Raw genomic sequence first — 24,880 nt, 5'->3', positions numbered from 1 at the left:
AACCTTTGGGAAATCTTTAGAACTTCAATTCACGTTAAATAGAATTCTTTACTCTCTGCTCAACAATCAAATTAACAACTTCATAAAATGAGACATAAACATTGAAGTAACAGTTTACTTATATGAATTGGAAAATAGTGACTGTGCAAAGAAAGGAAACACATATTCAGGGACCTATTTCATGAGCTAAATATCCCAAATACCCAAATTGGTTGCTAAACTTGGCTTTAAGACTTGAAAATGTGACACTTGAAATTGTAAGACTTGAGGGCTTCCCTGGTGGTGCAATGGTTTAGAATCCGCCTGCCAACACAGGGGACATGGGTTCAAGCCCTGGTCCGGGAAGATCCCACATGCTGCAGAGCAACTGAGCCAATGTGCCACCTACTGAGCCTGCGCTCTGGAGCCCGCGAGCCACAACTGCTGAAGCCCGTGCTCTGCAACAGGAGAAGCCACCGCGATGAGAAGCCCATGCACCGCAACAAAGAGTAGTCCCCGCTCACCGCAACTAGAGAAAGCCCGCGCGCAGCAACAAAGACCCAACACGGCCAAAAATAAACAAATTAAATAAATAAATAAATAAATAAAACTATAAAACTTGCAGAAGAAAAACTGGAAAAATTTAAAAGAAAAAAATTGTAAGACTTGAAAACGTAATAAGAAGTTAATGGCCATTACTTGAAAAGGATAAAGAAGTCAAATAATTTTGGAAAATGCTGTATTAAATACAGGTGCACTGCTTTTTTTGTTTTGTTTTTGTTTTTATTGTTGTTTTTGTTCGTTGCTCATTGCCAGAGTCCTTGGGGATTTTAATATTCTATAATGAGCTCGATCAACCTTCAAGGAGAAGCTGTGGTATACAGAGCTTCCCACGGGGATTTGACCAAAGAATCCTTTTATCAAACAAGATCTAGCCAGACTAGTGTCTCCTGAGAAATACTGATTCACTTAAATTTCATTTCCAGAATTAATATCTTCATTAATTTTTGCTAAATGTAAAGTAGGCTACTATACTGATAGTGTATTTGTAGTATATAGCGTGTATACCTCATGCATTGGAGTTGTACACTCCTTGAAGTAAAACTAAAATTTAAATTACAGTAGAACAAAATTAACCATTTATTTCTGTTTCTCCTGGAGGTGATCAAGGCTATGAATATGCATTTACTTTCCCCTGTCATTTTATGGAGCTTTTACCTTTTTCAGTGGAGTTGCGCAGGATACAAACTTGTTTCCTAGAAAAAACTTTACAGAATTGCAAAATGAAATACATGCTTACCTCTAGCTGATATAAAGGTTACCATGTAAACATAGCTCTGAGGATTCTGTGTTCTTATTACTTGAACTGCATCTGGTTTTATAGACCAGAGGTCATTCAAGGCTGATTGCAGTATGAAGTCAGAAGCGTCAGCAGGTAGCCAGACTTTTCGATGAATTAACAAAAAATTAAAGTCAAATGATTAGGGGTTTTAATAAAAAAAAAAAAGAGTTGAAATCTCTGCACTATCACAGCCAGCACTGATGTCTCATATTTGAATTTTTTAAAGCACCTATAGTCTGTACCATCAGTTATCACTTAATGAAATTACATTCTGAAATTGATTCAAGTTCAATAATATTGGCTGCTTAATTGGACTGTGATCTATTGAGGATAGGGCTCATATTTTATTGTTTTAATATTCCCATAGTAATAAGCATTGTGTTTGGCAAACAGCAAGCACTCTTCAATACTTACTCATTGAAACAATTAACAGAAATAGCAAAATTATTTTTTCAGGGTTTTTTATAAAATATAGAAATGCAATATCTTCATTAACAGATAAATTAGTGTCTCATAGGTCTTTTGAGAAACTGAAATGTCTATCTCTATAATGATGAACTTAATTCCTATTAACTTACACCTGTGAGTCACGGATACATAAATTCCTTATGTGTGTTTAGATATGCATTTATCATGATCCTTACAGAAGAAAATAATAGTATATATCTGAAAGCTGTTTTTACTGATGCCATTTTCTATCCCAGTCTGAAGAGTTTTCTTCATGATATATTTTTTTTGCCTCTTTGTCTAGCATACTATTAAAACTATGTTTTCCAGCCAGTAGAATTTGACTAGAGCAAATACCTTTTCATAATTTTGTCTACACATGAAGAGTAATAAAATCTCCCTTATTATTTACAACTTACCAGTTTTTTCCTTGTTATAGATTAATCTATATTGGTAAAGTGAACATAAATTAGCTTCCACACATGGGCCGGTTACCATGATCTTCTGCACTTCATTGGTTGCATTAGTTGTTTCCCAGTTTTCCAATGTTATAACCTATTTCCCAATTTAAAAAAGCATATATTTACTATATGGAAAAATACATTTTAAAAGCATCATAAGTCAGCTATTCAATGCCTCTACATTGCCCTATCTTATTGCAAATGATAAACTGTTTTAATGTGTAAGTCATCAAATAATAGACTCTTTGGTTTATAATTACAGATATTCCAAGGCACAATTCAGTAATTTTCCATGACTGTTTTCCCCCAAAACAGTATCTTACCTAGTAAAATTAATAACCAAATAGAGCTCCTATATTTTAGCATTTACTTTCTACAAAGTGGATCTATAATCATAGCAAACCTGTACTTCCTGGACAATTGTCGACTGGGATTTGATCACTTGTTCTTCATTCACTGCATCTTCTGTTTGTTGTTCAGTATAGACATTTCTATACTGGTACAGTCCAACATCCACAAAAGCACTTAGTCTGTACTCCTGCAGCAAGATTTCAATGTAATATCTGGAAAATAGTGTAACTAAAGAATGTAACTTTTTCTCCAGAGCACTTGTCATGAATTTTTCTTTCAATGAGTAAAATTTCAATATGATATAAAACACCTGCTTGTTAAATGATTTATATTGTAGTATCCCTGATTTTAACAATTAAAATATTAAGTTTCATAGCAGTTTGCTAAAAGAAAATGAATTATGTAAGATATCTGCATTAGAGATAAAGAGAACGATGAATTCATTCAGTTTTGTCAATAAATATTTATTAAAAAAGATACTATCCCCTATCTTCAAGGATCTTAAAACAAAATTACATTGTAGGTTATAACATAAACTTCCTGGCATAAAACAGAGGACACACAGAGGTTAAATACATTAACGTGTGTAAGAAAATGTCAGGCAGACCCAGACATACCATATATTTTGTATCTGAGTGGTTGTAGGTGTCACCGATGAAAGTTCTTACTCTAAGTTCCTCAAATATTGCCTCCACTTGTAACTTGGGAAACAACACAGTGCCGCAGGAAACTTTTACTGATTAGATTGATGATGGCCCTCTAATAAGGTGGATGAGATTCACACCTTAAATTTGGAATTCTTGATTCCTGAGGCCCCGTGCCCATCATCCAAATGCCTATCCAGGATAAGGTGTTCACTAATCAGCTGTTACAGGTGAGTGAAAAGCTACTGCTTCCCTATCTGAATTTCTGTCAGTGTAACCACCGCTCCCATCGTTGGAGAGGCCAGCTAGGAGTTCCTTTAAATTGCCTCACATCATTCAACAGATACTCTTGTAAATGGAGAATAAGTATCCACAGTTCATGTAAGACTGTGAATGAGGGGTATTTATTACCTCGCATCTGGCAAGGATGCTGGGGCTCTGGGTCATTTCCCCCATAGAACTGATACTGGAGGATTACATCAGGCTTTTGGCTGCCCTGACAACATGTTTGCCAGCTCTGTCAAATCAAGGTGGGCAATACTAATTAGGGAGCAGGATTCACAGAAGAACCATTAAATTCTGTATCCTTACTGGCAGCTTAAAAATATTTTCAGGCACCTTCTATGTGCTAGACACTAAACTGAGCACTTCACGGACATTATTATATTTAATATTCACAAAATCCTATAAAATATATATTATTATTCTGTTTGATCATATGAATAACAGAGACTAAGAGAACTTAAAGATTGAAAAATTATTTAAAAGTTAGTCACTGAGGTAGGATTCAAAGTAGAAAGGGGGTGACCAAAGCGATATGCACTTAGAGGTAAGGCTATATTATTTGAGTAAAATGAACTGGCAAGACAAGCTACCTTTGGAAAGGTCCCAGGGACCACTGTGCAATAAACCAGCCTGCGTGGCCTCAATTTCAGAATACACAACCATCATTATAAGTGCCAGTGTAAATTTCAAGCTAGTTTGCAGAAGCACAGATACCAGGGGCAAGATGTATTACAAGTCACTTTCATGCAAGCTCCCTGCTCTTGCCAAGCAGGTAAATTGAACTCATTTTCCAAGGTCAAGGCAAAGCCTGAAGGTGTATTGACACTTAATAGCAATAGGTATTAACGAGATGCTGCATTTACTCTGAACTGGCCCAGTGAACTTGGTTAAAAAAGAAAATGCTTAAGTTTAGAAAGAAGTGCTAGAAGGAGGAGAAAAAGAATGGAAAGCGTATTATTCCTAAGACTTTAGTGAGAACACTTAGTGTGATTTCTCTCAGGTACCATTGATCCCAACCCTCTCTGTCCAGCTCCATCACACCTTCATGGTGCTGCCTATGAGCATAATCTAATTGATATCTGGGAAGGTGACATGGTAAATGGAAAAAACAAACAAACAAAACAAACTCCTCCCATCAAGAAGTGAAGTTCATTTTTTCACCCACTGAATCTAAGTTTGGCCATTTGCTTTGGCCAATTGGATATTAGCAAATATGACACAAGCAGAATTTGAAAAGTACCTGTGCATTAGGAATTGCCCTCTTAACTGCTGGGACACTGTGACAAGCCTGGGCTAGCCTCCTTGAAGATGAGAGACCATGTGGAGTGAGACATCTCAGATATCTCAGTTCCCATCAGGACAGCTGAGGCTCCTGATATGTGAGTGAGGCCATCCTGGACCATTAATCACCAACTAAATAGTCAGGATCAAAAGAACTACCTAGCTAATCACAAAACTGGGTTGCTTTAAGCTACTAAATTTGGGGGAATGGTTTCTTATGCAGCAAAACCTAACAGATACAAATGGTAAATGGAAGAAAATTTCAGTGAAACTTTTGATGTTCTCCATGTAACTTAGCTATTTTGCATATATCATCTTTTACCTCCCTGTTTTCTAGGAAACCTGAATTGACTTTTTGAATGGGATTATTAGCTATTTGAATAATATCCTCATTTTCTCCCTGGAAATGACCTTTCAGCACTAAATAAGTACTCCTTAAGGGCAGGGAATATATTTTAATATCCTTTGTATTAAATTTCTAGTACCTGGTCCAGGGTCTGGAATAAATCAAGAGAATATTAAATATATATTAATTATGGTACAAATCCATGTGGTTTTTGTGATTTTTCACTAGCAATAGAGAAAATAGGAGAAGAGAAATTAGATGGCTGGATTGACTGAAATGTCCTAATAAGAAACTAAAGCAGGATTAAGTAAATTTCACAAAATTGTAATTTCTGCAACAGGAATAATTTAGATTTCAAATTTTCCTGGTTAGTTGAATGCCAGTATGCTTGAAAATATAGAAACAAAACTTAGCAAATTATAGAGAATGACCAATTATAAATTAAACCAATAAACTAGTATCACTTCTACCAATAAAACAAATTGAAAATATTTTTATATATAAAATTATAGTTTTTAAATATTACACAATAATTTAAAGAAAAGAAAAAAACCTTACTCTTTTCCTTTTTGAAGATGAATGTCATCTGATCTTTGTGTTGGGCTGGAAAAATAACTGTTGGCATTGGAAGAATGATAGGCAATCCTCACCTTATCCCAAAAAGACAGAGAGAGACAGAGAGAGAGAGGGAGAAAGGAACTTATTAATAAGCCTTTTCAGCATTTATTTATCATTTATTTTTTCTGTCAGTCTTAGAACTTTTATGAACAGAAAAATGTGAAAATATTTCACATTTTTCTTGTAATATCTGTTTTTCATGATGAAATGGATTTTAAAAAATTATCAAAGCTCACTTCACCCCTTCCACCCTTAACTAACATCAACTCCACTATTCCATGAACACACACAGAACATAGCTTTTCCACAATTAGAACTGCAAATGGGAAATTTAAAGATCCATACAGGGAGGAGGTTGTTATTGTTAAATAAAATATTCTTTTGTTCTACTGAGAACTTTGAGGGACTTAATCCAAATGAGATCATTAAAAGGAGGTCTGAAAGATGCCAAAGATTACTAATTGGGTCTGCATACTAGAAAGAGAAAACTTTGGGCTTCCCATTAGAAATGACTATACTGTCTTTAAAGGAAACATGCTGAAAAGCTATGGTAAAATTGGAATTCATGTGTTATGGGCAGGAATTTAAACTTGTTCATCCAGTTAGGGAGACAACCTTGCCATATGTACAGTCATAAAACGTTCTTATGATTTGATTCATTAGTTTCACATTTGTGAAACTGTCCTAAAGAAATAACATAAAATACAGAACAATTTAATGAACACAAATGTTCAATTGAGTATGATCTGTGGTCATAAAAAATCAGAAGTAAGTTAAAAACTCATTAGTATGGGAAAAGGTAGTAAACTCATGCAACAGCATACTCTTCAGTCATCAAAAATGGTGTTACGTAAGTTATTTAATAATATGTGAAAATACTAATACATGGCAAAAATGACTATAAAATTGGATGTATGATTCTATTTATGTAAGAAACAAAATACAGACAAAAGGAGTTAATAGACTTTAATCTCATGACCAAGTAATAGTCAAACAGATCTAGCAGGATAGTGAAATACTTGGACTCTTCTCCAAATTTCCTATGTGTGACCATAATTCTTTCATAATAAAAATAATCTTCAATTTTAAAGGAAATGTATGTGGGGGTTTTTTTGTTAGAGAAAACTCAGGTATGGTAAAGCATTTTCTTTTAGGCAATGGGTTTTCTAACAACTTTATGGTTCATACCACATGTGTTAAAATAACCAAGAACCCACCACATAAATTCGTTAATATATTCACTGGTTTTGGTGAAGAATAAATGGGATATGTATAAAGGTTATCATATTGCTTCTATAATATCAAGTAGTATTCTGTGGCTTCCCTACCTTATCTTCAGGAAGTCCAGTCCGGCTGAAATAAATAGCATAACGGTCATCACCTTTGATGTAGAATCTATAAACATCAGAATCTGGAGCCACCAAAAATCCACTGAAGCGTGCAACAAATGTATCTTGTCCCATAGGCCAAAGATAGGAAGCTGAATCTACCCAACTGGCACCCATGTACCCTGGAGTTTTTTCATTGTATTCGAGTATCTCTTCAAGATGTACTGGACGGCTACTATTCCACACCTCAAGCTTTAGGCCTCTCCCACCTAAACGTAAAAAAATAAAAGAAAGCTTTCATCAGAATTTTCATGCAGTATCTCAATGTCTTTTACTTCGGTGGTGATTATAGGTATTCTATTTCTATTCACATTTTTACAGCATGTGTGTAAACAAAACAATTACACATATCTCTACGTGTATCTGTACCTAGAGGATAGACTGCTGTTAAGACAGTCTGCAATTTATTGTTTCACATATCTGTCCCTCAGATTCTACATATGTAAAATGAGAATAATACTATGATTGGCATGGCTACTATGGGGATTAGATATCATACATATGTAAAATACCTGGTACTTAGTGAATGCTTTACATAAGATAGTAATAATATAATAATTATGATTTTTGATATGACTGATGTTGCTTTATATAGTCAAGACTCAAAACTTCAAGATTCAGACCATTTGATTACAAAATCTTCACCTTGATTATTCTCTCTAATAAAAGTTACTCAATTAATGGCTCAAAGAACAGACACTGTTGGCCTTAACATTTCTGTCAGTATTTGTTTTTCTTCTTTTTAACATTACTTTTGCTCTAGGATTTCTCCTCCTTCTTGGACAGAATCAGAGAGAGAACATTCTCATTAAAGTGAACTTACACTTGCCAGTGTAATTTTTTCCTAATCATAATGAGCCGTCTCACTTTTTATTTTTCTTCTTTAAAATACAACAACAATCAGGCTCAGGCCTTGGTTCAGCAGCCTTAGGCTTCTCTGGAGTGCCTGAATCTGGAAAATAATGGGTACTACTCTTCCCCTGAGTCTGGTGAGAGAAAAGCTTGAGGACGGCAACCTTTCACAGCAGCAGCATGCTCTGGTATATACAACTTTCTTTAAAGTAATCAATTATAAATATCAAAATCCTCCTCTTAAACCGGTCAATTTTTAAATATTGTTCAAAACAAGGACATTTAAGAGGTTAATAAAATGAATTTACTTGGCTTCAAATACCAATCAATGACACAATTATAAACTGATTTCACTGAGTGCACAGGATGAGATACAGAATCCATGCACACACATGCACAGCATCACGGTGGTCTAGTTACAGATAGCAAGGCCATCAGATGCACTTTCACTGGTCACAGGTGAAACTCTGAAAAGAATTTTGTGTTCCGTGTCTCTCATCCCTGTGATCATGCCTAAATCATTCTAGACAAATAAGGATTTAACCTCTGACGTTTATTTTTTAACCAGGAATAAAGCATTTTAAAATTTTCCATGTAGCCTGTACCAAAATTTAGTAATAATCATTTGATCTGAAATAAAGGCACCCTTATACTCTATCAATAGAGTTTTCACAGGGTATCTGAGTAATTTAGGCCAGGTTTACCTCCACTGGTGCAGCCTTGATGCAGCTATGCTAATAGAAAAATTTCCTAATCCAGAAAGTATAAAGAAAAAAACTAGAAAGAAATTTATTATAATTCTCACTACAAATTCTAAAAAATTCAAATAATATTTTTTGTTACTATGTTACGGGCTGAATGCTTGGGTCCCCTCAAAACTCAGATGTTGAAACCTAATGCCCAATGTGATGGTATTAGGAGGTAGGGCCTGATGAATAGGATAAGTGCCCTTATGAAAGAGACCCCAGAGGTCTCTTCTCCCTAGCCCTGAGAAGGCCTCATCTGTGAGAAAGCAGGTCCTCACCAGATCCCCAATCTGCCAGTGCTATGACCTTTGACTCCTATCCTCCAGAACTGTGAGAAATCAATGTTGTTTATAAGCTACCCAGTCTATGGTATTCTGTTATAACAGCCTAAACGGACTAAGACACTAAAGATATCTGTCAATAATATTCCTCTTACGCAAATATAGAAATGGTCCTTCTCCCTTTTGTTGACTTACCTGGATATACAGTTCTGAGAATATCAGGTTTAGGCGGTGTCTTGCAACATATGCTATTTTCTGTGACATTCAAAATATCACAGGCTTGACCTACAGAGAAGCAAGGGCAGAACTGTTACTACAGAGCTTCAGAATGAAAATCACATCAGCCTATCTTGGAGTGCTTTTTCAATTAAAGCTAAGTTACAAAAGCAAGAGGCAAAGTTGAAGGGTCTTAATTTCCTTTACATATTCTCCATGAAAGCTTTAGCATTCATCAATTGTCATACTTCCATAGGCTACATTTTGCTGGCAAAATCTCACAAGTCTGAATTAGAATATTTCATAATTTCAGAGAAACAAAATACGAAATTTGATAAAATGATGTCACTGTGAAATATTTTATCTGGGTCCAAAGCAAAGCCTTATGTTTTGTTCCTTGGAGAAAGTTTCTGAATAAATCAATGATGTTCAGAATTTACAAAAGTAGATGATCCCAGTCCTCTTAGGTTAATGGTGGTTTTGTCCAACTTTTTCAAATGAAAACAAAAGGAATAATAACTTGTAAGTGGTATTTCCACAGACAGATGGAAACCAAAACAGACAAGATTCTAAATAACTGTTGGTACACATAAGCACAATTAGACTTCAGTAAGAGGGTACGTTTTACACCCCCATGTATTCCTCACAGTGCCTCATGTAAGGCCAGCCCTCATTAACTATTTACTGAAACGGAAATAACCCATGAACAGTGAAGCAAGGGAAGTGGAGGAAAGTATCTTTGCCACATTTTGTTTGGTGGCCTGGAAAATGGATACTTCAACACAACCTTTCACTATTTTGAATGCTTTGTGAATGCAAGATCATTGAACTAGAAAACAGTACATTTTAACAGTATATTAAACTAACTTAACCCATTTTGTTTGGAGCAAAGATACAAAAACTGATCATTATTTTCAAGAAATTATTGAGGATTCAAAATCTCAAATCTGGCTGTAACATTAATGGCAATGAAATATAAAAAAATTTAACATGTTATCTTTGCATATCAGCTGTATCATACTATCAGATCGTAAAACATATTATATATATTAAAAATATTTTATGTCCCTGCTTCTAATATTTAAAATATAGTATCTGATCAGAATAACATATTATATGAAAGTTTAAAATCTTTTGGCCTATGCAGGTAGCCAGCGAGGATTCATGGGGATAGGAAAGACATTATATGAATGTTACATGAGGTTGCTTTCTATGAATTTCTTTTCTTGAAATCACATCTTGGCTGGCTCATTAGCAGATTCCTTAAAAGCAGAAAGTACCTAAGCAGCAGGCTCTATCAGAAAAATTACATGCCAGGTGCATGGGCAGATATCCTGTCCCCTGCACGTCAAGGTAGGTAAGGTCATTATAACTGAGTGGGAAGACCCCCACTGTTACATTCATCCCCAACTTCCTACTTGAGCTGCCTAGCACCCTACCTCTGAACAGATTTGGACCAGACATATAAAAGTGATGCATAACCAGAGAATCAAGCCTGATGTGCAGCTGTGAACATATAACACATTAATTGATGCTCTTTCTAAGGCCAGTTATCATCTATAATTACTGATGTCCAGATAAGGCACCGTATATGACAAGGGGATGAGGAGAGTATCCCTAAATACCACTTTAAATTTCCCATAATTACCTAACCCTTTAAGAAATAATAACAGTTCAAAAAGGTAATTTAAGAGTCTATTAAATAGAGGGTACGTGTGTCGCTAAGTGTGGTGAGGAATTTGTTGATGGCAGCCATGATGCTGCCATGCAATGCCCTTCGGTGCTGACCTCAAAGCCCAAATCTTGGTCATATAAGGCTGCAAGGAGTGGTCCTCACTGGAGAATTGCAGTGGGAAAAGCATCAAGCCCCAGAACCAAATGCCCATCTGAAAATACACAGCTTTTAAATTAAGCATTAATTAAGAAAAGACTTATTCTTCTTAGATGTTATTAAAGAAAAGGAAGGATTGGTTCTTTTATTAAAAATCATGAAAATTACCTCCAACAAAAACTCGGACTGGGAAATCTGTCTCATCAAAGAACCGTCCACTTATTGTTAGCATGGTGCCGCCTTGAATGCTTCCTTGTGAAGGTGAAACCTTAGTGACCTCTGGGAGGGGGAGGGCAAGGACAAGAAATACAATGCCATGAATATTACACATAAACACAAATGTTTGATTTTTACCAATTTTCCAAAGTACCTAGCCATAGTACATAACACAGTGAAGGTACTGGATTACCAAATGAAAGTATCAGGTGTTTCATTATTTTGTCTCTGATGCAATCCTGCAAAGAGGACTATAAACATGGCTTTCACAGAGACCTACATCTTCTGGGGACCAGGCGTTAGTGGTAACTAGTACTAAAGAGACACTGGTAACAGAAGGATCCAGAGAACAAGGAAAACCTGGGCTGAGCATAGATGTTTGGTTCCAAAAGAAAACAGGAAGGCAAAGAGAACAGCCTCTTCTCTATGCTCTTGAAGAATGAATCTTCCTTAAATTTATGGGCCAACATCTTATATTTTTTTCATATACTAATATATTAACTATGATTGGAATTCTTGTGGCTTTATATATAAAAGTCTTAGGTATATTGGTAAAATAGCCCAGTGCATAACATATGGTAGATTCTTATTAAAATTTACCCTTATTAGTTCAATCTATCGAAGTTCTATGTATTTTCACATAGAAGTTTCACATTAAATAAGTTTCTAGAAAAAGCCAGGATAGATCATATTTGATTGATTCCAAGACATACATTTTTTTCACATTTGAACACCTTTGAAATCTGAATCATCCCAGACCCGGAAGGAAGTATTATTCTTCCAGAAGGGTTTGTGTTTGCTTCTGACACTCGCCTAGGGGCACTACCAACCTTAGACCTCATTAAATTAAAATAAATTATGATCTGCTTGAGGATTCTTTTGGACCACACTGACAGCATAAATCTCAGAGAGTGCTGGTTTGTGGTTTCAATTGACAGCAGAGATTTTTTTTTCCCCCTTGATCAACAGCCCAAGTTGAGATGCACAAGTTTCCCTGCTGTCTCTTTTAGTGTGATAAGTGTATTTCTCAATCAACCTTACACCAGAAATGTAGTTTTCAGGATCGTAGCTTAATGTCAGGACTTCCTATTTCACTCCTCATCTTAGGTGTGTTTCCTTTCTTAGAATTACGTAACATAATATAGTACACTTTACAGTCACTGTTGTATTTGATTTGATGAAATATCTCTTCTCCTGCCCCCCACCCCACACACAGAAAGGTCACATACCTGCATACGTTTGAAACATTGAAATTTTATTGAGAGAAGAAACAAAATATGCCATTTTTTGTGGTAAACTCCTGTTTAAAAAAAGTAAAAATTCTTGCTTTAAAAATGACCTTTATTTTAGGAAACTGTTTCTTTTTTTTTTTTTACTTTAGTGATAGAAATCATATAATTTACAAAGGAGCAGGAAAGAACTTTTCAGGAGGATAAAATTATTCTACATCCTGATTTAGTTATTGATAACACAAATACATGAAGATATATTTGTCAGAACTCACTGAATTGTACACTTAAAATATGTACATTTTATTATATGCAAATTATACTTCAATAAAGTAAGAATTTATATTAACATAAAAAATAAACAGACAGGAGGACTGCCCTTCATAAAAGCTGGGCTCTACTGATGACCACCCCAGAGTGCTCTATGCTCTTATAACCCATTTACTGTCAGAATAACTAACATTATTGAACACTTATCAGGTATGCTAAGATTTTTAAGCTTTTAAGCTAAGATTTTTTTACGCTTTTAATTTATTATGCTATTAAATTTTCAATTTGATATTACATGAAGTAGGTAAAACTCAGAGAATTTTTATCTTAGTCAAGATCACAAAGACAGTAAGTAGCAGAAATAGAATTTGAGTCCAGAGCCCTGGGTACTACACAGTTCTCCTCTCTTGCCACTAACTTACATGAGAATACAAATGGATGACAGCAAGTTCACAACAGTCCACCAGAGTTAAGTCACCCTTAATAAACACAGAACCTATTCATATTTTTGACAGATACATACTTGCACTTCCATAGTCTAGAGGATTAGGAAAGGAAGGAATCTGATCCTAAAATTAAATGCTGTTCTCTTAATTACCTCAATTAAATTCATAATTAGAAAAGTTAAGAAATTCTAATATTAAGACCTAAACCCATTCACCATAATTATAACACAATGAACTGGAATCTAAAAGGATAATGCAAATCTTGTGGTGGAGACCAAGAGTTAACTCCCTATAAGTCTAACACAGGCATTATAATTTGCATTTGCAAAGCTAAAGAGTCCCTGAAAATATTTTATGCTAAATTAGTTATTTAAGAAGTTCATACTAGATTTTATATTTTTATGTTATAAGCTTTTCAGCTGATTTCTCAAAGATCTGAAATGATGCCAGTTCCGACAATGTTGTCTGGGGTCAGATCCTGCATCTGAAAAATTAACTCTGCTTTTTAAGTTGGTGGGAAAATTGCCTCCTGAAATAAAATTTGAATGTAATTTATTTGGTATGACACTGAGGTGATTTTCACTAATTCATTGATAATGACTAGGCATTTCTCAATTAAGCGAGCCTCATCTAAACCTTATCAGTTTGGAACAGCTGTTGTTTGAACTTGGGGTAATAGAAGAGAGAAGGTTGGTTATTAAAAGAAATACAGAATGCATACAACATTGTAAATCAACTAAACTTCAAAAAAAAAAAAGAAATACAGAATGGGTGCCACAATACTGTCTAATTGGTTCATCTGATATTCAGGAATACTCCTGAAATTTGTAAAATATGGATTTTATAACTTATAAAATGATAATGTTTTTAAATGCCATGTAATCTTAAAACTAGGCTCTCAAGTAGTAAATGTCATATTTTTAACAGTTATCTTAAATTCATAAGATTGTTTTATATAGAAACACAATTTCTTAAATTCTGAGACACTAATACAAAAGGAAATCCATTGGCTTAAAAAGGAAAAAAATGATTATAAGTCAAGATCACAGAATTAACAATTTTATGCAATATTTTTGCCTATATATGTGCAAATTTTCTGACTTTTTAAAATTGAAAATTGGGGGCATGTTAATGCCACATATTGACTTACGTATACTTATTAATCACATTCAAGCTTGATCACTCAAATGTTCTATTTTTGGGTAATTATTTCTCTGAGAAACATATGATGGATTTGGCAATTAGTACCTTTCATACAGACTCAGGACTAAGAAGTCACTTTTCTCACCTTAGGAAGAATGACATTGAGAGCATAAAAGAACCATATATAGTTCATGAAATAATTTAAAACTGAGTAATTGTTGCTTCTGACATATTTCTCTAGTATTTTCAATAAAATCCTATTGTCTGATCTTATCAAATTATATGTAAGTAGGCCATGTCCTTGCAGCAAATCACAGTTAAGTCATGGGACTGTGTCATTTGCCCCATGTAAATCATAAAGGTAAATCTTAGCACCATTTACATATCATCCACTCTGGCTTATCTTGAATTATAATATTCTTCATGATTTTAGAGCAGTATATATTATTCTATAATGAAGTGTCCAGTGGGAATTCCCTGGCGGTCCAGTGGTTAGGACTTGGTGCTTTCACCGCCAGGGCCTGTGGTCAATCCCTGGTCGGGGAATTAAGATCCTGCAAGCTGCGTGGCACAGCCCAAAAAACTGTTAAAAATTTTTTTTAAAAAGAAAATATAGTCCCTGTGCTTTGGGGACCCACAATTTAAAAAAAACAGTGTCCAGCCCAGGTTTATAACTTGGTAATAAACATATTGCCTCTAGGTGTCTAGAACTAGCTCATGCCTAAATACAGTGATAATGGATTTGGTTTCACCGACTCAACTGCATTTCCATACATGCAGGGACCAAATCTCACCCTTCTCTTGCAGTCTGTAAACAATGAACAGGAATAACATCTACTCTGATTACAATATTGCCACTCTTTCCAAACTTCTAAGCACTGAGTCTCTCTTCAGAGACAAAAAAGAAATCAATAGACCTATTTTATCATTGGTCTACTACTGACATATTAGGACTGCATGGCTAAATCTTGTAACTTATTTGGATTTCTATCAACCAGCTTACTTTCCCAGTGGAAGATGCTATGACATTTTGGGAAGAACAATTCATTTAGGTTTGGCACATCATGGTCCTGCCCATAAAACGCCATTAGCATGCTATAGTTAGTGGGACTGACAACAAATGCCACCCCCCAACATTTGCAAATACTCCAGGAGTGGGGTGATCCCACCATGTTAGAGAATCCTGAGTCAGGATGTTAAATACTGATGAGATGTGGTTCTGTGACTGAAACCCTCCATCAGTCATGGCAGAGCACTGGAATAAAAGGCTTAGGCCCTGGAGTCAGACTGCATGAGTTCACATTCTAGCTCTGCTTCCTACTAGCTGAATATCCTTGGGCAAATTATTTAATGTTCCTAAGCCTCATTTTCCCAGTGTGCAATATGGGGTGGATGATAACATTCAATTTATAGGTTCTTTGGGAGTATTAAACTAGATAATATATGTAAAGTGCCTAACACCATGCCTGCTACTAAATGTTCATTATTATTATCTATAATATGACATTTGCAACATGTGTTGAGACTTGCATATTCTGATATTTCTGTAAGCGTGTGATGGTCTTTCTGACTGAAATTAGGATATCTGGAAATAAGTTCTAGTTTTAGTAAAAATCATAAATATATTAACATTGGTGTTAAAATGAACAATTAAAAGCTATAACTACCATCTTTCAAAACTCTATTTGTCCTGACACTTTAAGAGAAAACCATTATCAGGTAATATTAACCATGAGGTTTTATTTATTCTTACATTAGTTCAAATCAAAATTTAATTACTTAGCTATAAAACAATTTTAATTAAATAAGAAGGATGACAAAACATAAAATAACACTTTATAATATCACAGTCAAAGATTTTTTTAGTTATTGTTTTAGGTAATGCTAGATTTCCCAACAATTGGAAGGCCATGTCTGAGGCACAAATTATGAGTGAACAGGAGTTACAGATCCCTTAAATGTTAATTTGGGGGAAGAAAGGGATTAATTTTTTAATCTAGGGATCTATATAGCACAAAGTAAATGTACACTTTTATTTTATTTACCCAGTTGAATTAATTATGAAAATTATTATTTACAAAATGACCTACCTTCCGTAATCACTATCCAAGATGAAGCTGACATTGTGATGACCTGGAATTAATTAATATACGCAATCAATTAAATTCTCAATCACAGGAGAACAATAACTCTGTATTATAAAGCTGATTTAAAACAAAGAAAAGAAATATAAAATTAACACTGTAATTATGCAACCGTCTACTAATCCTCAAAGAAATGAAAACTGAAATATCTTAAAGTACCTAGTACTTTAAGATATACAGAATAATATGTCTCAAGGTTATAACCAGGAAAACCTGACAAAATATAATAATGAATGAAGGAGAAGAAAAGAATATATATGTAACCATATTGCCCTCAATTTTCTTTCATTCATTTAACAGCTATTTAATTGAGTCAGACACTCAGCTACGGGTTGAGAGATGCAGGGTGAGCACACGGTTTGCTCTTCTCAAAGAGCACACTGCCAAGTGGAGGATACAGTCAGTCAAAAGCAATGACACAGAGAACTAAAAACTGTGATAAAGCTATCAATCAGAAGGAGAACGAACTTTGAGAATGTAAAGCTGGGGATCAGGGTTTTTTGAAGACATGACATTTTATCTGAAACTCTCAGGATGGGAAGTTTGCAAAGGTCCTGAGACAGAAGGAATAAAGCTCATTCAATAACTAAAAGGTTTATGAGTCTAAAGTACATAGAGCAAGGAGAAAAAAACAGTAAAAGTAAAGCTACAGGTAAATTAGTAATGGAATCATCTGGATGATAGAAGAAAAGAAAAAAGAAACTTGAAGAAGCTTACTTCAATGTCAACCTTAGAAAAAGGTAATTCATACATGCTTACATGACACTGAAAAGAAGCCAAGGTAAAGAGGAAATGCTAATTTTAAAAAAAAGGGATGAGGCCACAGGAGAGGTCTAAGAGAATACAAAACAAGGAAATAGGCATTTCTGAGAACAATGAAGAATGACGACTGACACTTACCAATGTAAGTTCCAGTCGTCTTACAAATCATAGAACCCATGTCTCCATTTGGGTGATCTAGTTTTAGACCATACCTAATAAAATATATATGTTAATTTCAAAGTTTATATTGACACTAAAGTTTTAAAATATTGTGTTTCCCTTAAAAACATCTTATGAATTTCAGAATATATATCAGGATAGAAACTGTTGCTACAACAAAAATTTTTGTAAAATGAAAATACTTCCCAGTCTTGGTTGAAGTTATTTGAATAAAACTTCATTTGAAAATTAAATATTTTGTAATTAATTTGGTTATCCCCATTGATATTCCTTTCAAAGAATTTAAAACATTACCAAGTGAAACAATTATTTGATAAAGGTATTTCTCAAAACATCTTTCTCAAAATAATCTAAAAGCAGTTCATATCATACTATACTGGAGATAGTAGATATCAGGTTACATTTAACTATATAAATGATTGATAATTTACTGTAAAAATATTACAAAGCATTATAATGTTATAATCTTTATAATGTTATAAAGCATTCAGCTATGCAATATTGCTAGAAATTACTATTTAAATCTAGTATGTTTGTATCTACTATTTATTTTTCTAAAGAAAATTATTTGAATTACTTACTAGTATGTTTGTATCTACTATTTATTTTTCTAAAGAAAATTATTTGAATTACTTACTAGTATGTTTGTATCTACTATTTATTTTTCTAAAGAAAATTATTTGAATTACTTACTAGTATGTTTGTATCTACTATTTATTTTTCTAAAGAAAATTAATTGAATTACTTACAAATTATCAGATTGTGGTATGAGAAGTTCACAGGGCATTCCTCCAATATAAACTCTGTATAAATATTTTATTGGAAATGATCAAATTGTGTTTAATACATTATTTCAAAATGCTCTCCTCCCACCAAGTTTACTGCTACCTTATATATTTTTTCCCAATCACTTATTATTATCCATCATTCATTCACTCAACAAACATCTACTGACCACTTATTATGCTACAGTTTTTGCTCTAGGTACTGGAACACATCAGTGAACAGAACAAAGATCCCTGCCCTTATAGGACTGACATTCTAACTTGGGGAGAATGACAATAAACATGATAATAACAACATATTTGGTGTGTTAGAAAGTGATAAATACTATGGGAATAGAAAATGTAGATAATGGGGACTCTTCCACCTGAAGTTCAATTAATTCAAATACAAAATATAATTTTCTAGTTAAGTTTCATACTATAAGAATTAAACAAGGCCCACAGCAGAGGTCCCACAAAGTAATTGGATGAAGAGGATGTCTAACAGCATCAGTGTCAATGAAATGGGAAAAAGAAGCTGAGAAGGATTAGAAGCTGAGAGGAAAATCTGCCTTCACGTTTCCCCAGCTGACTAGGTCGACCCATTGCTTTAAGGCTGATAGAACCCAAGGAGATCAGAGGCTTGCAGGTAACTGACTGCTATCACATTCTTTGCACCATCAGAACAAACCCCCAGCTTCTGGGACAGCAAATCCCACACTGAAAATAAGGCCAGATACAAACCTCAACTATAAAAATTAGGGACTTCTATTTGCAGAGAACTTTGAACTTTTTAATATACACACAAATTCTTTCATTTGATCATTACATTAGGTTGTAAACTGAATTACTGTAACCATTTTAGAGATTTATGAATTCATATTCTCTTTCTAACTTCTTGCCTCGCTGCAACTAAATAATACATTTAGCAGCAAACATTTACAGGCACTTACCACATTTAGTCCTTGCAACTACCTTATGGGTTAGTAACTATTACCCTTCCATTTCACAGATGAAGAGACTGAGGCAGGGAGGTTAAGTAGTTTGCCCAAGCCTGCAGCCAGTAAGGGACAGAGCAGGAATTCAAACCCAGACAGTCCTACTCCAATGTGCGCTCTTAACCGCACCCCGTAATTCCCAAAGTGGTCTGGGTTTGCCTTTCTATGGTAATACTAACCTATTCGGCCTTAAATACATATATTTAACTTTTTTTCACATCTGATCTTTTAGACCAAAAGTGCCTTAGTAGGCACTAGGTTCTTCAGTCACTTGTATGTCCTCTATCATTTGCACCTGGTCTGAATTTGGAGATTTGGCCAAATTGACAAGACTTGTGAGAAGCAAAAGCAGCTTGATCACTTGGGTCTCCTGACATCCTGCCCAGGACTCGGCCCATTGTTTCCTAGTAACAGAACTCAGGCACAGTGAAATGCCTTGAGGGCCCCAGTGTCACAATGAATGTGGTAGAAATGAGATAAATGCAGCTCTAAAACCTTTGTCCCTCCTATTAATAGGTGTGTGAATTTTTTTCTATTTATGTATAGTATCTCAGGGTTACCAGAGTATAGGAGCTGGGTAGCCTGTCCTCTGAGGTCTCTTCTGACTGTGATGTTGTGATTTCATGAAATAATTTTTATCCATTCCTTTGTATTAAACAGAAGTAAATTTCAACTACAGTGGAGAAAGAAAAGGAATCACTTTGAAAGGTAAACTTTCTATTTTCTGCCATCATTAGGGAAAGGATGACTTAGAGAACCCAAATTAAGAATTGGAATATAAGACATTCATAACACTAGGGGGTGTGGGGAAGGGATGGACTGGGAGTTTGGGGTTAGTAGATGCAAACTACTACATATAGAATGGATGAACAACAAGGTCCTACTGTGTAACAGGGAACTATATTCAATGTCCTGGGATAAACCATAATGAAACGAATATAAAAAAAGAATGTATATATATGTATAACTGAGTCACTTTGCTGTATAGCAGAAATTAACACATTATAAATCAACTATACTTCAATTTTTAAAAAAGATATTCATAACACTCAACTATATGGAAATACACAAAATCTTTATTTATACTAAACTGTCCATATGAAATGTTAAATATTTGTTTCTCTATTTTAGTAGTTCTTTTATTATAAGATCAACATGACTATTTCTAGAATATTATAGATTCATACAAATGTGATTTAACTGAGAGTTCTACTCCACAGAATGCCAGATAAATTATCTTTATTTCATTTAGTAAAACCTTTCAAAGTGCATGTTTTACAAAATTATATATGCTTATGTATGTGTATGTGTGCTGTCTGAGTTATTATTTATCCATTTATTCATTTTACATATGTATTCAGTAAGCATGAAGCACCTTGAAAGCTATGATACTGATTCTGTAGGAAGTGGACAGGACTTTCAGTCTTTCAAGGCAGGACTGAGATAACCCCACCTATGCTAGAGGAAGATAACTCTAGTGACAGTGCTAGTTTCCTACCCAAAAGGTGGACAACTAGTATTTTTTGATGTTAGGTAACCAGCCAATGTTACCATCTGGTCCACAGTTAGTATATGGAGGAACTGGGATTCACATCCTAGCCTGTTAATAAACTATTGACAGTTTTTAGTTTCAGCACTGTCCCACACATGACATGTGGCAGAAAAAGTGCCAAATTGCCTGTTAGGAGACTTGTGTTCTCCTCCTGACCTTGACTAAGTGATGGACTTCCAGGCTTCCGAGGTTTTTGTTTAATATGTACAAAATGAGGCAGTTAGATTAAGTAACAAAATTCTCCAGTGATGAAGTTCTGTGACTTTAGCTTAATTACTATTGGACTTGCTTCCACGTACCTTCTATAAATAAAATCCATCATAGAAAAATAAGCAATTATGTCATACTAAAAGAGAAGGGTATACTGGCCATTGCTTCTTTGTCAATGAATCATGGCAACAGTCTATTTTTCTTCCTCTAATATGGCTGAAAACCACTAGTTAATCCCATCACATTGTAGTGGTTTTTAATATCGTTGGACCCATTATTCATGGGATATCATATCTCATTTATGAATTATAAGAATACGTCTCCACATCGAAAACTTACCTTAAAATCCTAACGTTTTTCCCATTTGAGCTTAGTGCTATATTACTTCCATAGACATCAGTGAAGATTCTGCCTTGGATTGTTATTAGTGTACCTAAAAACAAAACAAAGAAAAAGCTCTGTGTAAGATTATCTATCCATATACCCATACACTTAATACGAAAACTTTAGAGGTTTTCCCAATAAAACAAGCATCCAGACGCTTACATCTTGTGCTCACTACTATTGTTTAGCATTGTTCTGAAAGTTCTAATAAACCATGAACAAATAATTATAGTATTAAAGAGATATCTATAAGTATTTATAGCTTAAAGAGGTGTTTCGTGGAAGATAGGATGAATTATTCAATAAATATTGCTTGGGTCATGGGTGATTTACTTGAAAAAAACGTAAATAAGATCCCTACCTTATGCCAAAAAGTGAAATAAATTCTAGGTGAAATAAAAATTAAATATAAACAATAAAACCATACAAACTCTTGAAAAATAAGTGAAAATTTATATAATATTTGTATAATCGGGATGGTGGGATCTTCTACAGCATAAAAATAAAGGGAGAAATAACAAAGGTTAAGATCTACAGATTAGATAATAAAAATTAAGTGTCTGAATGACAGAAACATCACTAATACATTTTAAAAGCAAACAATAAATTCAAAAAATATTTCCCATCTCTATGACGTATATATGGTTAATATTCTTAAAATGCAAAGAATTCTTGCAACTTAATATGAAAAAAAATGACTAGCCTTAAAAAGAGAGATGAACCAATAATTTATAAAAAGAAGAAATACAGATGGTTAATAAATACAAAATTAATTACATAAGTCAAAGAACTGGAAATATTCAAAAAAAACCCAACTATATGCTTCACATAAATTCTTTTTTAAAAAAAAAAACAAAAGGAAAAAAGGCCTCCTGCCTTCCAGCACCCAGTGTCCACTGGGCTTGGAGCGGGTGGAGCCAGGGCCAGCGCCCTAGAAGAAGGTATAGGAGTAGAATTTTTCACATAAATTCTTGAAATAAAATGAGTACCTAGAATTGTTAAGGTTATAGAAAAAGGCATTTTCATATATTCCTGTTGGAATTATAAATTGGTATAACTATAGCTATTATAATAAACACTGGAAGCAAACTAATGCTTAATAGAGAGAAAGTTTAATACATTATAATAGATTCAGATGCAGCTATTAAAAAGCATTAAAAATTTTTTTTAGTTGTTTTATAATCAGAAAATGCTACTTATAAATTTTTAGGTATCATAATAAGTTTATGTACTAAAAATTAATTAACTATTATAAACAAAAAAGATATTTCAGCTGTCATGTAACAGACCTGGAGTTCCAGATAAAGGTGTGATGCTCCTTATTGTTGGGGTTCTGAAACTTTTTGCCTGTAAAATAATATTGTTGATAAGCAGTCATCTCTATTTTGGTCCTAGTTTTATGAAATATCTCGGCTTCTTACATTATTTATATTTGAACAATATCCATAATATGACTGTCATATATATGAGAAATAAAGTTTAGAATATTACTCTGATTATTCAAAATCTTTTCCTTACTCCCTAAAAATCCTCCTTCATTTCAAAGTGTTTCTACTTGGAATTTTAAAATTCAATCATCCTTTTGTTATCAGTGTAAGTCAAACCACAGTAATAAGGCTCTCTGGTAAAGACTTTTAAGAATTTGGTGGAATAAAATTAAAGAAAGCCTACTTTGGGTTAAGATTATAAAGGAAAAATAACAAAGCATTTTTCAAAAACATAGAAGCAAAACTTGGAAAGAGTTCATCAGAGTAAGCTTTAGTAACTAAGCTAACGATAATTTTCTAGAGTTATTATACAAAATATACTTAGAACACCGCCTGACACATTGGCTATTATTATTCAAGTAAACATATGCCAACTTCTTTTTAAAAGACAAAATGAGAAATAATTACCACAAAAGGGAAATTTGAAAAACAAAGTTAATTCTGAACCGGCAAAAAGCAGAGCTGATAGACAAAGTTTCCTCAATAACTGGGATACAAGCAGATCAACATCTACACCTAAAAACAAATAATGTAGGAGAAAAACAAGCTAGAAATAGATCAAGAACAGTCCATCTGCACAAACACAAGGGTACCTCAGAAAAACAGAAGAGGACAGAAACATGGGCTGTAATTTTGAGGAATAACTGAAGCTTTTTGGAGGAGGAAGGTTTCTGGTGGCGAAAAAGATGGCCTCTACATGAATACAAAAATTATATAAGAAAAATAACCTAACACAAAGTAGACTCTCACTAAATGTCAGCTGTCCCCTCCCCCAATTCTCATTCAGGAATAACCTAAAAGAAAGATGCCCAGATACTTAAAGTAAAAGGACAGATTTCTTTCAGACTTCCAAGAAGAGATAAATTTTGAAATTTGAGGCTAAGAATGACTTCAGACTCATTCTTTCACACTTCAGAAATGGTTAATGGAGAATCTATGTAAAAGTAATAAGTAATATAATACCTAGTCAAATGGACTTTGGGCAAAATATCATTTTTAGAAGTAGTAAGGGAAAAGCTAGAGGAACTACCAAGTTGTGTGTAAATCAATCTCTCTAAGCCACAGTGTACTCATATAAATTACATCTGTGGCAAAAAATAATTGAAGAGTGCATATTAAACAACATATTAGTTACTATTATTACTTGAGGAGCTAGATTAGAAACAGATTTTCAATTTAATACACGATCTACAAAGAAAAGAATCAATGAAGATGGCAGAGCAAGTTATTTTATAGAAAATAGAAAATGAGGGAGAAGGTTCTGAAAATTAAGAATAATTAGTCTGAATAATAACAGCAGTCAAGGATAATGATAAAAAGTATTAAAGATAAAATCAGAAAATAGTATGAGAATTAGATGCTACAAGTCTGCAATTTTGTAAAGGGTTTTAAACAACCCAATAAAAGTGTGCAAAAGTTATTGGTCCTGATAAGAACAAAAAGTAAGGGTACGCACTTTGAGACGTTTAAAACAACTGGACATTGCTGTGACATTTTTATTGTATTTTACATAATACTGAGCCACAACAGACTGGAACTTTTAAAAAAGATGATCCTTCACCATGGGTTGTTTAAGACACAGGACCAAGAAACAATGGAGATATGATTTCAAAATTCCAAACTAGAGTTCTATACCCAACTAAACTGTCAACCAAATGTGAGAGTAGCATGGAAGTTTTAGTATTGGAAGGATTTTATTTTAACCTATTAGTAGAAGGAGTTTATTTTCTAAGTACACTTTGCTCCACTAACATGAGGGAGTAGTAAATCAAGAAAAAGGAAGACATAAGATTTAGGGAGCAAGTAGTGACATGAGGGAGAGAGGCAGGAAGTCCCCAGAAAGCTGGTGAAGGGAGACCCCATGATGATTGACTGCTGTGCAGCACATCTAGAGAACAGGCTGTCCAGACTGGAGAAGGAGCACAAAAGAATTCAGGAGTGATGTCTTTTAGGCAAAGATGATTTGATAAATTACCTAATGATTTAAATACATTAAAAAAATGTCATATTTCTGGTGCAGAGTTTGA

At 34.1% G+C, this 24,880-nt stretch overlaps 1 protein-coding gene across 1 annotated transcript in view; it reads right to left on the bottom strand.

Moving 5' to 3' along the window:
* The window catches only part of PKHD1L1 (PKHD1 like 1), a 152,064-nt gene that overhangs the window by 112,904 nt on the left and 14,280 nt on the right, over positions 1-24,880 (bottom strand). The window contains exons 5-17 of the mRNA XM_024739724.1: positions 22,656-22,713; positions 21,322-21,415; positions 18,208-18,261; positions 17,417-17,490; positions 16,463-16,505; positions 12,514-12,584; positions 11,237-11,347; positions 9,217-9,306; positions 7,083-7,351; positions 5,695-5,786; positions 2,633-2,792; positions 2,188-2,323; positions 1,280-1,423 (exon numbers count right to left, since the gene is read on the bottom strand). Of these exons, the coding sequence (XP_024595492.1) occupies positions 1,280-1,423; positions 2,188-2,323; positions 2,633-2,792; positions 5,695-5,786; positions 7,083-7,351; positions 9,217-9,306; positions 11,237-11,347; positions 12,514-12,584; positions 16,463-16,505; positions 17,417-17,490; positions 18,208-18,261; positions 21,322-21,415; positions 22,656-22,713 (1,396 nt within the window). The remainder of the gene's footprint in view (positions 1-1,279; positions 1,424-2,187; positions 2,324-2,632; positions 2,793-5,694; positions 5,787-7,082; positions 7,352-9,216; positions 9,307-11,236; positions 11,348-12,513; positions 12,585-16,462; positions 16,506-17,416; positions 17,491-18,207; positions 18,262-21,321; positions 21,416-22,655; positions 22,714-24,880) is intronic.

Source organism: Neophocaena asiaeorientalis, unplaced genomic scaffold, assembly GCF_003031525.2.
Source record: "Neophocaena asiaeorientalis asiaeorientalis breed wild unplaced genomic scaffold, Neophocaena_asiaeorientalis_V1.1 scaffold66, whole genome shotgun sequence".
Classification (NCBI taxonomy): domain Eukaryota; kingdom Metazoa; phylum Chordata; class Mammalia; order Artiodactyla; family Phocoenidae; genus Neophocaena; species Neophocaena asiaeorientalis.
This window is presented reverse-complemented; position numbering and strand designations above follow the sequence as displayed.